Here is a 17,458-nt window from a genome sequence, read left to right as displayed (position 1 = left end):
TTCACACATTTGAATTAATAATAATTACCTAAGACAAAGTTAATATGAATACTTAAGGTTTGACACATAACTCAAATTAAACTATTCGAAGTATTTAAAGCTTGTTTGGTTCACTTGATACTTATAAAAAAATGGATAGTAAAAATGAATCTGTCGTTACCACATGTGACTTTATAACGAAAGAAGTGATAATAAAAGTTATCAAAAACAGTGTTAAAGAAGATGTAATTTTTAAAAATTACGTAATATTTAATGCCAGTGATAAAATGCTAGGATTTCTAGCAGATTATTGGAAAATGCAAGTCCAAGTTATTACAAGTGATAACAAAATTAAATTGCTCTCCTTTTTTATAAAAGCGGTGTCTAAATCAAATTCTGCAAAAGCGGATATGGTCAATGAGATGAAGCTGTTTGAAAAGGAAATTAATTTTTACACAGTAATTAAGAGCAAATTAAACACGTCTGGTAAGGTTTATATTTGTCCATTGTTACACTCCAAATATCATTTTAAAGTGAAGAAAGCTTCCATTAACTTTGTATTCACATAATTACAGATATAAACACTTGGAGTCCAAATCTAATTTTATCATTGAATGACGCAATGATTTTTGAGGATTTAAATAGTCTTCAATACAAAACGCTAAACAAATTTAAAACATTTGATAGAGAACATACCTTGCTGGCTTTGGAAGCATTAGCAAGATTTCATGCAGCTTCAATAATTTACGAAGAGAAAAGATGTCTACTCCTAGGAAAATCATATTGCATAAACGATGATCACGAGAACTACCTCAACAAAGGTGGTTATCAAGAATCAGATCCATGGTTCACACAATGTATGATTGGAGCATTAGAAGCTGTTAAATATTTTTCAAAATATACTAATGATAAAAAAGTTCTCAATTTAATAGAACAGCGTTGGAATGATGTTTGGAAAACAGCACTCAGGCTTGCTGATCACTCATCGACGTATAGAAATGTAATTTGCCATCGCGATCTATGGAACAATAATATTTTATTTAGATACAAAAGGGAAGGCGTGAAATTGGTACCAGATGATTGTGTTCTTGTCGATTTCCAGGCAGTTAGGTATCAACCGCCAGCTGGTGATGTAATGTTGCTCCTTTATTGTAATTTGGAATCTAATTTTCGAGATGAGAATATTGAAACGTTCTTAAGTCATTATTACAATGCAATGAAGAACATTTTAGGTAGTAATGGAATATCAATTCAAGATATATTATCGTTTGATAATTTTTTAAAATCTTGTGATGAACAGAAATTGTGGGCCCTTGTGGTAAGTGCATGTCTCGTACCACAGTTCTGGATTGACGATGAACTCAATACGAAAATTTTCTGCAACACTACCAACTTTAAAGAAATAATGACAAAAGATAAGGCGTCGTTTATCAAAAGCATGATAATAAATAATAGTGATTACAAAAACAAAGTCTTAAATATATTAGAAGAAATTATACAGAAATACTGTCTTTAAAATGCTGCATTAGAATAAACATATTGGTTTTACAGTTTTGTTCATTTTACTTTGTTCTTTCATCGATCAAATCTATAAGAACATTTTTTTTTGTTGTCACTCTCCTACTTTTTATTAAATGCAATTTTAATATTTTTACGATTAAATTGGTTATCTTCAATGCGTCGGTTTCCATACTTTCTATGCCATCGATCATCATTTCGCCGAGTGTACATATCGCAAAATGGTCTTAAAAGCAGAATATATAGCAACTCTACGAAACTCAATAAGCTTGCGCCGAGAAATAATCCGCCCGTTCCTCCTGTTGACACTGGTAAATAAATAGATTAAGTTTTTTTGAGTATGAAACAATCTGTATTAACCAGAGCTGGATTTACCAATTCAACCCTGGTATTCGCATGCAGAATACATAACAAGAATGCAGAAAAAGTATAAGTTAAAAAGCATTGCTTTTATTAAAAAAGTAATTTAATTTTGCAACGATAGATTCATGATCGGTTTGGTGAGTGAGCCTGTGTAATAACAGGTGCAAGGCACATTAGGTTGGTGGTGCATTCATTATGTAAGAAATGGTTAAAATTTAATACGGCTCTTCTCTATCTATCTATAGGTAGTGGTAACCACTTATCATAAGGTAGCCCATTTGCCTGTCCTACCTGTAAGTTAATTTTTAGTAAGTTATAAATCTCGTCTTATTTTTTGTAATAGAATAGCTGATTTATTATTGACTCATAAAATCATGGTTACGAATAATTGTGGAAATGCACGTATTCAGCATACCTGCCACTATTCAACGCGATAATTATTTCTGCTTTTCGTACATACATTTATAATGATATGTAAATCTCATTAATATTTTTTTAATAAACCGAATCTTATATGAAGAAGTCTTACCAACTAAATCAAGCACACCTCGAACAACATTTCGTCTATATTTCTCACTCGGTAACGTCGACAGCTCTATCTGGACAGTAGATATTTTTTGATCATTCGGTATTTTAAAATCCTTAACTATAGATATTTCGGCTTCAGTACAAGATGGTAAACAATCGCAATATAATCCTGGTCGCGATGACCAGCGTGCTTTAAGAACCTGCAAATAATTACTCATTGTATCTCGTTTCATCATACAAATTTCATGTCAAAATACTAAAAAACTTACGGATAGCAAGTGTAGATTATCATTGAGGCATACAATTCCAGTTACGTTACACTTATCTGATTCTTTTGTAGTAGGCATGAAGAAATTTGTGCAATTACATAGACTTAATTGGGCATCCTTTCGGCATTGCACTGTGCACGCGGTGTATGAGTAATAAGGATAAACATGTAAAATATTTTCGTCGGCATATCTGCATTTTCTTTTTTCAGGAACAATCATCCTGGCATCAGCATCGTTCTCAATATTTCTTATTGTTATTTGACGTCTATAAACATTGTTACAATTTGAGAATTACATCGTATTCCTGGTAAGTTATTAATTATAATGCATGACCATATAAAGCATTTAAATCTTGAAGCATTAGTACCCTACAGTTTGGGCGTATTGGTAATTTTCTAACTATAACAAAAGAAATAATTACTGTGACAATGATCATACCTATAATTGAACTCTAAACTAACAGGTATAGCGTAAGAACCATGAGATGTCAACGATGGTACTTCTTCTTCGTTCAACACAAACACCTTTACCGGTAATCTCACGCCAAACTTTATCATTCCAGGTCCTGTAGTTCTGTTACTAATCATTTCGAGTTTAGGCATGCCATTTCTGCCAAAAAAAATACCAATTTTATTGAATAAAACAAATAAATCTGTCAATATCTATCTTTTTAAATATATCTATTCATTACTATAAACGAAAATACTTATATTTATATAAATAATAATGTCTATATTAGTTAAAATTCGAATTAGGTTGACAGTGTAATAATCTATTCTGGACCAATTTATAAGACATATAATATCTATAATCGATGATATAATACGTCAATTAGTATACCTTCCTTGAATAGTATTAATAACGTAGCACACGCCCATCTCTGTTTCCAAAGGTCTAAAGTAAGTGCAACAATTAAAAGGCTTTCCATTCCACGAACAATTTGATAATAAGTCTTTGCATGGACTCCGTACCTATATTATCAAAATGGTAAATTCCATATCAAACATCCAAATTAAATTTAAGCATGATAATGCAGCCTTACCAGTTTTGCAAAATAGCTTAGATTCGATTTAAAACATTCTGTCAATGGATCTTCATCCCCGCACAGGCTAGATACGTAATAGGTTATACCTTTGAAATATGCAATTTCCTTCAGTACTTCTTCCATTTCAAAATTATGTTCTGGGCCCCATAAACTGGAATATAGCACTCCTTTACTTTCAGATTTAACATGTAATTATTTTCAAAAATAGTTAATGTAGTAACTTCGAACAAAGTTTTGGAGCTTATTCGACCACGCTTCTCCAAAGAGGATTGGTAGATTCTCATGTGGCAGATGTTCAACCAACACTTGCAGCTATCATTAGAATGTTTTCCCATGAGATCAATTATAAGCACATGAAAATTTTATAGCAGTCACGCGAGTTTAAACCCCGATATCTTTGTTTAAGATTCACGTCTTTTAACCAATAAGCCATATGTGATCTCAATTAATAAAAATAAATAAACTTCTGAACTAACTAACTGCTAAACATCACACCATTGTGTTTACCTGTCAGAAATGTTTTCTATGCTTCCTGAATTTTCGCTTTCACAAACAGCAATCGACGGGAACTGTGTATTCCAATCTTTGTAAGTAGTCTCCACGACAAAAGATATTGGATTATTAACAAAGGCATCATACTGGGCCGCAATTAAAAGTGACGAGCAGTACCAGGAGAGAATGACGAAAATTAACCAAAATGATCTAAATTAAAAAAGAAAAAAACATATATAATCTACTCGTACCTCCGAGAACAAGATATATATGTATATATTTCTTAAACACACAGTAATCTATAAGAAAATACCACATTTGCTCTTGCATTATTATAATAACAACCAACTAAATCTATACTAATATATAAAGCGGAAGAGTTTGTTTGTTTGTTTGTTTGTTTAAACGCGCTAATCTCAGGAACTACTGGTCCGATTTGAAAAATTCTTTTTTTGTTGAATAGTCCAATTATAGAGGAAGGCTTTAGGCTATATAAGATTACGCTGCGACCAATAGGAGCGCAGCGACAGTGAGAAATGTTGCAAAAACGGGGAAAATTATTCACATTTATGGACTTTCGATGCGTGCGCAGCATAAACGTTTTAAGTTACTCAAAAAATGTGTATGAAAGATATATTCCTCTTTTAATAATAAAAAAAAAGTCTGTGACACTATATGTCTATTTGTTAAGAGTGTGCTAGCAGGCGGGGCGCGGCGGCGGATGAGGGGGAGGCGGGTCAGCCCCGCCGCCGCGCTCGCCACTCTCACCCGCGGTGTAGTTCTGCGAAGTAGCAATGCAAATAACGACTTAAAAAAATTAACATTCTTAATAGTTAAATTATTTATCAAAATTAGGTTTTGTTATCAGCTTATTTGCTCATTATTTTTTATCGTTTAAAATCGGTTACATTTAAATCATAATCTGCTGTAGTTTTAACTTACGATATAAGATAAATTTTCAATGAACATTCCTTCGTACTTTGCAAGTAAACAATTCAAACGTTTCACGGTATAAATAAGGTATAAAAATTACATTACACACGTAAAAAAGTTCAAAATGGCGAGCGATACTTTCACCGATGCAGATTAATCATCACTGAGAAAATAAATTATGCAAATAAGCAAATAGGTGAATATCGTTTAAAATGACTACACAAATAAATTAGTAGTTCAATATTTCAAGTAATTTCTATTACGTTCAAGCATATTCAACACGGTTGTACTATAATCACCTTATGAAATAATAACACCAAAGGAGAAACAATCTAAACTTCTTATTGTTCGGTTTGTTTATCTTATTACGTTTAAGTTAATATTGTTTGTTTTCAACCGACTTCAAAAAGGAGGAGGTTATCAATTCGTCTGTATTTTTTTTTTATATGTCTGTTACCTCATAACTTTTCACTGGATTTTGATAATTTTTTTTTGTTTGAAAGGTAGTGCTTCCCGTGGGTCCCATTTTAATTTTATCCTGTTACGATGATGGTATCCTTATGAAAACGATATAAGTCTTAAATGTGCATTATGTATGTGCGCGATAAATAGGTGAATAACTCAAAATTGTGCCAACCAATTTTAATGATTCTTTTTTTATTATAAAGGATATACTTCAAGGGTACTATGGTGAAAGTTTGGTAAGGTTCTGAGCATAGGATCCATGACAAAGTAACGGTACGGAAGGGAACGGAACAATTCTAAGGAGCACGTTAGCGATACTCGGCCGAATCTTTTAGAAACAAAAATTTTGACAAAAAAAAACCGACTTCAAAAGAGAAAAAAAATAATATGCTCTAAAAAGTAAAAAATAATTGCTTATTATTCTACAACTTAATAATCAAGTAACTTATTCTACTTACCAATATGTAGGTACGTTCTGTGTTTCCACGCAAGGAGATAAGTATGTACCTACCCACTTTAAATCTAACTTAACACAAACCTATGAATAACAAACAACGATCACAATATTTTTTAGATTTATACTATGTAAAATGAAATTAAAAATATTTAGACTATTTAAAAGTCAGCAAAGTTATTACGATAATATATTATAGTTAAAATTAATGTTATTTTTGGAGGCGGTGTCAGCCAAGGTAGGTTTGTAAATATATGATATACTCCAAATTTGTAAATCTGGTCTATCGATAAATACACTTCTTCTTGATGTTTTTTTAAACCCTATACGTACATAGTGGTCCTATATAATGACAGAAAATTGGAATCAAAATTGAGTGTTTAAGCAAACATGTCTACCGTCAGGTATTACAATTCATGAACTTTTCTCCTAATCCAAGACAAAGAAAAGTCATTCAGATTTACTATTACATTTCCTGTTGAACGTTTTGTTTGTTTTGGCAGAGTATGAATTTTGTTTGTGATTTATTTATTTACAATTGACTTTTTCTTTTGTCTTACATCCAGATGTCGATACACCTGCATCGAATTGTTAACAAAAAAAATATTCGCAATCGTACACTATTGTACAATATTTCTTTTATGTTTAAGAAAAGGGTTGTCATAATTGACCGTATAACAATAAGCAATAAAAACACAGATGTTGGTAATTTATTTAGACAAACTTTACCGGTAATTTTAAGAGGAACTAGAGCAGACATTGTAAGGTCTTGCCTTAAAAGTTCACCGTTATGGAAATTTGTCCATACCTTAAAACTATCTACGAATATGAGAGCACATTTGGGGGGAGGAAGTACAAATTTTCCTTCAAAGTTACTTTTAATAGGAGATGGAAAAGTACCTCATTCTGAAAATAAAATTGAAATTGATCGCGATTTAGGAGAAAAAGTGACTAGCATAGAGGATTTAATATCAAAAGTTTACCCTAATATCGTCGAAATAGAAAATAAAGATTACCAATGGATGTGTCAAAGGGCAATATTGGCGGCGAGAAATAGTAGCGTTGACGAAATTAACGACCTAATTTTAACCAAACTTCCAGGCGATATAACTACCTACACATCTATTGATAATGTAATGGATCAAGAAGATGCTGTCCATTGCCCACAAGAGTTTCTCAATTCTTTAAACCCGAGCGGCCTTCCACCACATTCCCTGAAGTTAAAAATAGGTGCTGCGATAATTTTACTCAGAAATCTTAAACCACCAAATTTATGTAACGGGACCCGCCTTCAAGTAAAATTCCTTCGCAATAACGTGATCGTTGCAACAGTTTTGAATGGTCCGGCAGTTGGTCAAACAGTGCTTATACCTCGCATCCCAATGATTCCAAATGATTTACCTTTTAATTTTAAAAGAATTCAATTTCCCATTAAGTTATCTTTTGCCGTAACCATTAATAAATCACAGGGCCAAACATTTAAGCACGTAGGAATCGATTTACGTCAAGACTGCTTTTCACACGGCCAACTATATGTCGCGTTGTCAAGATCGGGTTGCGGGCAAAATCAGTATGTTCTTCTACCACAAGAAAATAAAACTAAAAATATAATCTACGCTAAAGTACTGTAAAACATATTATTAAATCTTATTGACGATTATAATAACAAAAAGCAACGTGAGCAATCAAACGATAATCATGATAGTGTTTCCGACAACTACGCGAACGAAGTCGCGGGCACAGCTAGTGTTAGTATAATTCGCCAAAATATTGTAGAAGTTTTGTTCAAATACTTAATATTAAGTACTAAGTAGTAATTAAAACAAAATAATTAATTTAACCTTTCAACCCAATGTCTTTTTACATCCGCAATAAATCGGAAACCATGAATCGATGTAGTTTCTGGCAAACTTTTTATTCCTTGCCACCATATTTGGAAATATGTTTTAAAACGTTCGTTATCCATCGCTCGCAACAGAGCTGGCTTATTCAAACGAAAACCAATCACTGAATTTTACGCAACAACTATTGAAAAAGAGTGTCATTATCAGATGATAGTGTATTTTAGGGTGCCGTAATCTTCGAAGTGAGAAAGAACGCTTTTATTGAAAGTATGACTAATGATTATTTCTACACAATTAGTTAATTGGGTAGAAAATAAATTCAATTTGATGTTATCAACATCACTATTTATTTTACTGGGGATTAACCTTATTTTATATAACAAGATAAATAGAGAAATTATTTCCTAAAATATATGGAATCCTCAATGCATGACTGTATTTCAGTTGAGTAGTTTTTACAAAATACTATTCAGCGACAGTAACATAATTTATATCAGATATAAATCAGCCTATCTAAAATTACCCAAACAAAAATGCTATTGTGATTCTAATTTGTAGATCATATCAGAATTTGTATGAAAAGTGTACTAGTGGAGCAATTATGTGATTTATTATTTACGAGCTAGCTTGTATTTGGAGTATACACACTATTTATGATATAATTGATAGTTTTTTACTTTATTTTATATTCCTGTACTTACCCAAATTTACTAAAAAATTGTCATGTACCTTTACATTCCTTTGTAATTAAGGAAAAACATCAAGCTCAAAGCGCACTCATTGTGACAAAAGAAATTTCTAAAAACAATATTTATATATTATTTAATGTGTCTTTTTTATCAGTTTAGTAAATGTGCTTCATCATATATTTATATGACAGTTTTAGACGGTAAATATCCCGTTCTTATATTTAACGAATCGTTCTCTCAGGAACCGATTACTTTTGAGTTACAAGCAAAAAAAATCGTTAAAACAAATTCTACGAGCTTTTGCGTCACGTAGATTCTTACGTAAAGTTTTTTTTTATTTCGATGATTTTAAATGCAATAATATTGTTACGTCACATATATACTTAGATGTAAAACTTTTTTAATTCGATGCTTTTGAATTCTATCATATGTAAGAAAAAAAATAATTTCTTGAATGTAGTAACCGGATAAAATATCTTTTTTTTAATTTAAAGTAGGTAGGCAATCTGGCAAATGGGCCATTTGATGGTAAGAAGTCTACACCACCAATATAAATTTGACGTAAACATTAACCATTCTCACATCGTCAACGGGCCACTAACCTTCGGAACTAAGATGTTATGTCCCCTAAATATGAAGTTACACTGAACTCTTCCTTCAAATCGATAAACGAAAACATTAAGTATTGATTTGCGGTAGAATTTAAGATGAGTGAGTACTACCTAGATGGGCTTTTACAGAGCCCTACCGCCAAGTAAATCTTTAAATAACTGTACAGTCGATTACGAGAGTAGAGAGAATAAATTATAACACTGTGAGTATTATTAAATTTATTAGTGCAATTAAATTTTACATATATAATTGCTTGTAATTTAAACATAAAAGTCTTAAGCGCTACTTATTATCTACGTCTACTTGATAAATAAATAAACCATAGTGTTCTAATAATAAGATCCTTGTTTCCATTGAGTTGATCCTCCAAGCTCATGCCAGTAAATCGGCCTATATCGACTAATAGGTTCGAAATTGTTTACTGTGGACGTTTCACTGGCAATTCGTTTTTCTTGACGACGACGATTACCGATCTCACGATATAACTTTACAGTATAGAAGTAGATAAACTCAATTACTGATACGAAACTAAATCCAGTTACAAATCCACAAGTCGATCCAATATTACCTGTTATTAAACAAACTCTACTATTTTATTAGTTTCGCCAATATTTTTTTCATATATTAATAAAAAGTTAAATAAATATAAATTCAGTGAAAGCCCATGTCCTGTGGCCAGAAGGAACGGTTAATTTTTTTCTCGCGATATTTTCCTTCACCGCCCTCGAGCTACTTCGCGAGTTACACATATTGAAGTAGCTCGAGGATTAAATAATGGGTATATACTCGTATCATTACAATCGTATAAATATAAGTGAAAAGTAGGAACTATTCATCAGTTAGAAAATAAGTCTAAAATCAAAGAGAGAAACTAACTAATTAAGTCGAACCATTTCATAATAACATTCTGCCCATAACAGTCGGCAACTTCCCTCGCGTACTTTACGTGAACCATCGATGTTCCTGTAAAATTGGCGCCTTGTCTGTAACAAACCATTTATTATATGTGTATTACATTTCCAATTATTATTCATCGAAATACGAATATTCGTCCGAATATCGAATACTTATATCTTATTATAATAGAATAATAACAGAATCGATTGCCCAAATCAGTATTAGTATAGCCAAACCAGTCAACAAGAGAACAAAATTGGTAACATTATTTATATAGTAAAATAAATAATTCTGATCCTACTGACTATTCAATTTTATATTAAAGCCTTGACATAATGAGCTGTAAAAAAGCACGTTGCTTAGACGTGAATATCGATGCTCTTAATACGCCCTGATTGATAGAGCGGTTGGCTCATTTTTTCCTGAGCTGCGACCGGGACAGACCGTTGCTGGTTGCATGTCAACTTAGGTACATACACCTTCGCTTTGCTACGTTGTCATTAAACTTTCAAATAAACATATTATTACCAAATCATACTAAGTATTATAAATAGTTTCGATTTGTTATCCTAAACATGGACAATGATGAAAATAATGTTTGTGTTAGGAATGCTTATTAATTATAGTAGTGGTGATATTATTAGAGAAAATATCAAGTATTCGTAGATTTTACACGTAGTGGTCGTTCGAACATCACGCATCAGTCTTCTTTTTTAATAAAAAGATTGACTAATGTTTCTATATTATCTTAAAAACGTAAATGTCAACTCGAGTCGACTGGTTTTAAATCAATAAAATTAATGAAATATAAAAACATTATTTAGTCACTCGAGTTATTGTTGTATTTTATTGATGTCGCCTGGCTATAAACACAGGCACCTAAGAGTTTGTTATTGACGACGAATGCGTTTCCAGAGCAACATATATAAACAAGTGAACGAGAATTATATTGTGTCAAAATGTAAACGTAAATTGATTCTTTGGTATTTGATAGTAGAAATTTATAATTATTATCTCATAATGGCATTCAATAAGATGGCTGGCTTAACAACAATTGACTTTGAAGTATTTGGAAAAGTGCAAGGTGTGTATTTCCGAAAATATACCCAGAAAAAGGCAATAGATCTTGGTCTTAAAGGGTGGGTTATGAACACTGCTCAAGGCACTGTCATTGGCCAACTGCAAGGTCCACAAGGCGCCATTCAAGATATGAAGCAATGGCTCCAAAAAATTGGTAGTCCCAAATCGAAAATAGAGAAAGCTGATTTTAGAAATGAGGGGACGATTAATAGTTGTGCCTTCAAAACTTTTGAAATAAGGCGATAACATTCTATTCAAAAATGTTTTCTTAATTTCGTATTAAAAATGTATAAAATGTAAAATTGTTTTATTTCAATTATCAAATTATTTAATTAAGCTGCTCGATTTAATTAATTTCTAATTTTACATCCAAAAAATGTAAAACCTAAAAGAAAATAATATACATAATTTAATTATTTCTTATTTAAGAGTCAATATTTATATTTTATAAAAGGTTGAGTAAAGTTTATGTCAACAATATGTTTCTGTACAAAATTACAAAATATTTCGAGCCAAACTTACAACCAGTCCATCCTATCGCCATCTGGAACTGTGTTCATATAGTCCGGCCATATTTTTGTATTCATGAAATCATAACTGTAAGCGGTTTTCGAGCAACTGGGATAACACATGGGGCAATTGATGCCGCCTCCGACCATATCCAACTCCAACTCCGGCGAAATCATGTCAACATTAGGTCTCACCGTTGTCGATTGAGCTTAAAAAACATATGTTTAGGGTTTATAATGTTGGATGATATTTTACCAGAAGCCGATACGCTAATGGTAACAATAACAATAGTATAAATTAAATGTGTTAATAATTTAGAAAGCATGAAATTATTATGTCTTCCTGACCGATTTCGGAAACGAGAGCCTTTCTGGATGAAGAAGGTTAAGAAAGAAGGTGAACACAAGTGAACTTCCTATTTCACGCTCACAATGGTAAATTTTTAAACTTTACGACCATCGGCTTTGCGGACTTTCCGAGTAATGGTAAATATTACCAGTTTTCAGACTCCGGCTTAGTGAGGATTTATCGGCAAAGAAATCTAACTTTTGACTATCGCGGAGTTTAAACCCCGTCCATTTGTGAAAACCGTATGGAAATCCGTTTGGTAGGCTTTGAGCTTATCGCGCTCAGACAGACGGACGCGGCGGGAATACATTTTTTAATATGTTTTATGTAGTAATATATATGAATTACATCATGCAATATTTCGAAAGCAAAATAATATAATAATGATGACTAACATTAGTGGTAAATTATTAGGTGTAATTAGAGAGCCATATAGGTCTTAATTTAAAAGAGAAAAATAATTATATACTTACCATTATATATTTTCAAACAGGGTATGTCTCTTATATCACATGTTCGATTATTGACCATTTTTGGCATGTTGAATGGAGTACATTTACATTTAGCTAATAAAAATAGCATTCTGCATTTTAGCAAACAATCACTGTGTGTGTAGAATGGCAAATACGAAGACTCATCGTAGAACAAACACTGTCTCAGCTTAGTCGGCACGTGTTGTATATCTCGAGATGCCTCCGTAAAACTTGCCGTTACAAAAACTACCATCTAAACACATTATATAGGTATGCTAATATAGATTATCATCGCACGCACTATTAAAAATGCTACAAAATAATCAATATGGTCTTAATTGAATCAAGGATGTTTATGGGCAATCAAGAAATCAGCTCTTTATTTTGATGATATCTTTATACAAAGACATAAAATCCAGAAATGTTAAAATAGTTTTCAAATACCACGCTATCTAACAAACTTAACATACTATATAATTCTATAACAATTTTTATGTAAAATTCTGTAATGTTTACCTCGACACTTGGGTTCACAATTTGCATTGCAAAGCTGCCGCTAGGTGCATCGGGGAAATCGTAGGCGTCTGAGAACTGTAACTAAAAACACATATAAAGGCTTAGTTATTTTAATTTCTTGTTCTTCGATTCTTTAAAGAAATCGAAAGTCACCGTCTGGGTAGGTAAGTCACCCACTTGTTATATATTCTACCGCTAAACAGCAATAGTTGGTATTGTTGGGTTCCGATTTGAAGAGTGAATGGGCCGGTATAACTACAAGCACAAGGGACTCAATATCTTAGTTTTCAAGATGTGGATAATGTCATTGGCCAGTCTGCCTACATATAAATAAAAAATGCCGCAAAGGAAAACGTTTTCTGAAGATTTTTATATTAAGACTCGAATTCTTTTACGAAAGTATTGTTGTTAATTTTAAATAATATTATATTTAATAACAAAAACTGTTGTACCTGGGCTCCTTGTAAAGGCATGTTGTAGTAAAAATCATCGCTTGTATTTAGTTTAATTAATGCCTTTAGTCCTTGACCAAAATCAAAATTAGACTTGTTCCCGTATTTATACATATCTATACTGCGCGCTCCGCCCGATTTACTAAAACACATCATTCAACATTTCATCAACCATCGTGATACAAAAAACAAATATGTACATTTTTATATTGGTGCTACATCTGTTTTACATAATCATCAATCATCCATCAAAGATAATTTATTCTCAAATAAAACTTAATGTTCAGTAATTACATATTTTCACCATTTTCATGACGTAGGTATCATTAGCAATCGTATTGAGTGCCACTCTGATTGGGTCAAATTTGGGACAAAGCATACTGTGCGAACTTCATTTTAAATACGTTAAAAGATCAAGTGATCTTAATGTATGGTGTAGTATTATCATTAATAATTAAAAATAACAACCTCTAAATTAAAAACCTTTCGAACCCTGTTTTATCTCACATCTAAAAAAGAGACAGCAATATAAAACAAAATAAAATAATCAACACCAGTGTAGTGAAATTTAAAAGAATACTTTATAAACTTACTCCTCAAATGTAATGTCGGACTGTCGCAAGTAGTTAAAAGTACAACAATAACCATTCATTGTCAAACGAAAATCAAATAGGTCAGAGCAGTTCATGGGTATTTCGTTCCAAGCACATCTCATCAGCAAATCTTCACATCTGGGTGTCAACTGGTTAACGTTATAAAAAAATTAATTGAACAATGTATATATTTTTTTTTATGATATCGGTAGGCGGACGAGCATATGGGCCACCTGATAGTAAGTGGTCGCCACCGCCCATAGACAATGGCGTTGTGAGATATATTAACCATTCCTTACATCACCAATGCGCCACCAATCTTGGGAACTAAGATGTTACGTCCCTTGTGCCTGTAGTTACACTGGCTCACTCACCCTTCAAACCGGAACACAACAATCCTGAGTACTGCTGTTTTGGCGGTAGAATATCTGATGAGTGGGTGGTACCTACCCAGACGGGCTTGCACAAAGCCCTACCACCAAGTTATAAATATAGTTATGTATATTATACACACCGCTCTTTATACATATATATCAACTATATAACGACTACGCTACGTAAAACAACACATAAATAAATAATAAATTATTTATTAACATGAATATGTTTGAACTTGAATGTCACTCTACTTAATAACGATTTAGCACGATGACAACGATATCAATCGAGTTAATTGGAAACAACTGTTAATTTCTGCATATTAAAAATTAAACGATATTACTGCTATGTTATAATGTTTTTCGAAAAGTATAACACAAAACATTTAAAATGAAAAATACGGTCATCTCAATCAGATGTTCATTCTATTTATAAATGGATTCATTGAGATACGAGGTCACTATTTTCAGAAATCTAATAACAAGATTTTATTTTCATCATAATGGGCTCTATTAAACGTTTCCTATGAACTTAACGTGTTCGGAATTTGAAATTTTCAAAGACTTGAAAAACTAATTTTATTAATGTTTACGCCATGCTTATCTGTCATTTTCTGTCTCGGGAGCTTAGAAATTTATGTTACATATTAATATCGGATTCCAGACGGTATTATCCGAATAAAATTAGTTTAGAATCACTATCCGCATTTGCTCTCAAAACTTGCTAGGTGAAAGAAAAGTGTACAGACACATAAACATATGTACATACACAATTACTACTAATTCTATAGGTACTCACATTGCGCATAAGCTCATTGACATCGTAGTCACCTAAGGCGCGATGCAGTTTCATTGGCTGCATTAGTTTCTCATTCATAGGTTGTTGATTATATAACAAACCAAGTCCAAGAAGTAAGGATAGCATTTGCTTCTCCGTATAATTCTTATTTCGTTCTTCTCGTAGCCTATAGAGTAGTGTAAATATTCCAATGTATTTAAAGAAGTAGTTACAACTTACAATAAACAAACAACAAATAGACTTATTTGCTTAGTTTTTAAATCATAAATGTACGACAAACATAATAAAATACTACTTGAAAAAAATATATAAGATTTGTTTTTTTTTCTAGGTTCACGGAAAAATAAATATTTCATTGACTTGAAAAATGTGACAACATATTTTTAACCTTAAATAAATTAGTCGAAGAAAACAATTTGATTATAAAATATATGATTAAAACTGAAACAACTACTTTTGTTAAATAACATCAAAAACCTAAAAAAAAAGGCTTACACTGTGCAATTTTGACCAGGACTTATTATAAATATTACATAGAACATAATATTCGAACGCATGCATAATAAAATGGCAGAATTGCGGTGAGATATACCTAAATATATTTACTAACTGCCCCTTCTGAATTCGTACGGTTAAAATGTACACAAAATTTCTAAATTTTATCTTTCTATAAAGTATTTTTGGATGTGCATTGAGGCAAACCATTTAATAGATTATTGTAAAGATAATTTCAATAAATATCAATAGATCAATTATTATTTTACCCGTACAAAACCAGGCGGGGTAGCTACTCAAATTCAAAATATATGTTAGATAAACATATTAAAAACATTTAGTAATTTATCTCACAGATTTCGAGCTAGTTCCTCGATAGCGCTCTTGCTGATTCTGTTATTGGTGCAAATACCGACAGCTGGAAATATGATTTTACTAACAGATACACCTTCTGGCATCTGTGTGGTTACCAGGGGAGCCTGATAGTAACGCATGAATGTCATCCATACTAAAGACACAGAACAGATGAGTCCGCTAATCATAGTTATGATCCAAATACCCCTGTAAAAAAATTGTTGGCTTGTTAGTAAAAGACGAGCTTAGTGTTGTAAAAATACAAACATAAAATTACACAACTTTACTATCCAAAAACATATATTAGTTGTTTTACAATTAACCTGTAGTACTTGGATATTACTAAAAAACATAATCTGTTACTTTAGTGATATAACACAAGCTAGTCTCGTGTGATGTAACTGTAAGCCTTCACTGAAGCACCGGTAATTGCGCCAAACAAGCCTGAGCAAGAAACCACCTAAACAAGTTCACTTGCTTCTAACCTTTAAGTACCGCGATGCTATATTACTTACATAAGAACCACGGACCCACGGGTAAACGGTAACGTAAGTAGTACGAAATGTAAAAGATCTTCATATCATAATATAGATTTTTTTACTTATACGCTATTTGTAATATTCATGAAATAGCATACACTTTTAAATACCAAAAATTTACCTTTTTCCTCATATATCATATCATAATGTCTTATATAAATTTATTTTTTTCATAAATTGTAAAGTTATAAATTACTCAAATAAAATGTACCGTGGAAAAATACTTAATTACTACTGGATAAGCATTACATAAACTTTTTGTCAGTGGTGTCTGTGAGAATAGAGTCGGTGCTTAAGGGTTAAAATACTTTCACAAACATACCGTTCAAAACATGACGCATTGTCATCAACAATGTGCTTGAGACCACAGATAGATGACTCAGCACAATACTCTTTACTAACATTCTTAACGCTCTGTTTCAACGTATCTAATTTAGTCGGTTTTCGAATTTTCTTTTGTAAGCGCCGTCGGTATGCTAGCGCATACGGCGAATGATAGGAATTTATATCCATTTGTTTTACAAACAATATATAAGTCTTTTCGTGATAATGTATTAAACTAAAGTGTCATTTTCAAGTTGACGTTTTGAATCAACGTTCATCGGGCCACATACATGTGGTTATTAAATATTCTATTAAATGATAAGATCCAACCTTGATGTCAGGTTAAATACTATGATTGATCGGTTCTTTGTATCCATTGATTTGAAAAACAAACAGAGCTTCAATGTTTAAAATAGCGAACAATAATTATCGTTTTACTTAAAAATATTCGGAATATGTACATCGACAATATTTATGAGGGTCAAAGTGCATTATACAATAAAATAGAGA

General features: G+C 32.0%; 4 protein-coding genes across 5 annotated transcripts in view; 2 read left to right on the top strand and 2 right to left on the bottom strand.

Moving 5' to 3' along the window:
- Window positions 1-127: 127 nt before the first annotated feature.
- Window positions 128-17,458, top strand: part of LOC113397903 (uncharacterized) — a 32,437-nt gene continuing 15,106 nt past the window's right edge. Inside the window, exons 1-2 of one of the 2 annotated variants that reach the window (XM_064216838.1) lie at window positions 128-465; window positions 555-1,521. In XM_064216838.1, the coding sequence (XP_064072908.1) occupies window positions 132-465; window positions 555-1,495 (1,275 nt within the window). In that variant the 5' untranslated portion in view covers window positions 128-131 and the 3' untranslated portion in view covers window positions 1,496-1,521. Of the gene's footprint in view, window positions 466-554; window positions 1,530-17,458 lie in introns of those variants that run through there. The other variant, XM_064216837.1, reaches the window with a different exon arrangement.
- Window positions 1,432-3,328, bottom strand: LOC113397906 (pickpocket protein 28-like). Its single transcript, XM_026636437.2, has 4 exons — window positions 3,096-3,328; window positions 2,658-2,922; window positions 2,390-2,588; window positions 1,432-1,805 (listed from the first exon to the last, which is right to left on the bottom strand). The coding sequence occupies exons 1-4, from the start codon at window positions 3,257-3,259 to the stop codon at window positions 1,600-1,602; spliced, it is 834 nt and encodes a 277-aa protein (XP_026492222.1). The 5' UTR covers window positions 3,260-3,328; the 3' UTR covers window positions 1,432-1,599.
- LOC113397905 (sodium channel protein Nach-like) lies at window positions 9,521-16,488 on the bottom strand. Its single transcript, XM_064216678.1, has 10 exons — window positions 16,409-16,488; window positions 16,086-16,292; window positions 15,237-15,402; window positions 14,061-14,209; window positions 13,468-13,609; window positions 13,016-13,096; window positions 12,500-12,752; window positions 11,691-11,886; window positions 10,068-10,174; window positions 9,521-9,759 (listed from the first exon to the last, which is right to left on the bottom strand). The coding sequence occupies exons 2-10, from the start codon at window positions 16,271-16,273 to the stop codon at window positions 9,521-9,523; spliced, it is 1,521 nt and encodes a 506-aa protein (XP_064072748.1). The 5' UTR covers window positions 16,274-16,292; window positions 16,409-16,488.
- On the top strand, window positions 10,975-11,463 carry LOC113397907 (acylphosphatase-2-like). The gene has a single exon (XM_026636438.2). It carries the CDS (start codon window positions 10,992-10,994, stop codon window positions 11,412-11,414), a length of 423 nt encoding a protein of 140 aa, XP_026492223.2. The 5' UTR covers window positions 10,975-10,991; the 3' UTR covers window positions 11,415-11,463.

Source organism: Vanessa tameamea, chromosome 13, assembly GCF_037043105.1.
Source record: "Vanessa tameamea isolate UH-Manoa-2023 chromosome 13, ilVanTame1 primary haplotype, whole genome shotgun sequence".
Classification (NCBI taxonomy): Eukaryota; Metazoa; Arthropoda; class Insecta; order Lepidoptera; family Nymphalidae; genus Vanessa; species Vanessa tameamea.
Note: the sequence above shows the minus strand (reverse complement) of the source record. Positions and strands in the feature narration are given on the sequence as shown.

Excerpts from the sequence above, each read along its gene's own strand:
- LOC113397906 (XM_026636437.2), bottom strand. The coding sequence starts at position 3,259 with ATGCCTAAACTCGAAATGATTAGTAACAGAACTACAGGACCTGGAATG. Across the intron at positions 2,923-3,095 it reads AGTTTAGAGTTCAATTATAG|ACGTCAAATAACAATAAGAA; the intron begins GTATGATCATTG and ends CAATGTTTATAG. Across the intron at positions 2,589-2,657 it reads ATAATCTACACTTGCTATCC|GTTCTTAAAGCACGCTGGTC; the intron begins GTAAGTTTTTTA and ends AATTATTTGCAG.
- LOC113397907 (XM_026636438.2), top strand. The coding sequence starts at position 10,992 with ATGCGTTTCCAGAGCAACATATATAAACAAGTGAACGAGAATTATATT.
- LOC113397905 (XM_064216678.1), bottom strand. The coding sequence starts at position 16,273 with ATGATTAGCGGACTCATCTGTTCTGTGTCTTTAGTATGGATGACATTC. Across the intron at positions 13,097-13,467 it reads TGCCTTTACAAGGAGCCCAG|TTACAGTTCTCAGACGCCTA; the intron begins GTACAACAGTTT and ends ATGTGTTTTTAG. Across the intron at positions 11,887-12,499 it reads CTGTTTGAAAATATATAATG|CTCAATCGACAACGGTGAGA; the intron begins GTAAGTATATAA and ends ATGTTTTTTAAG.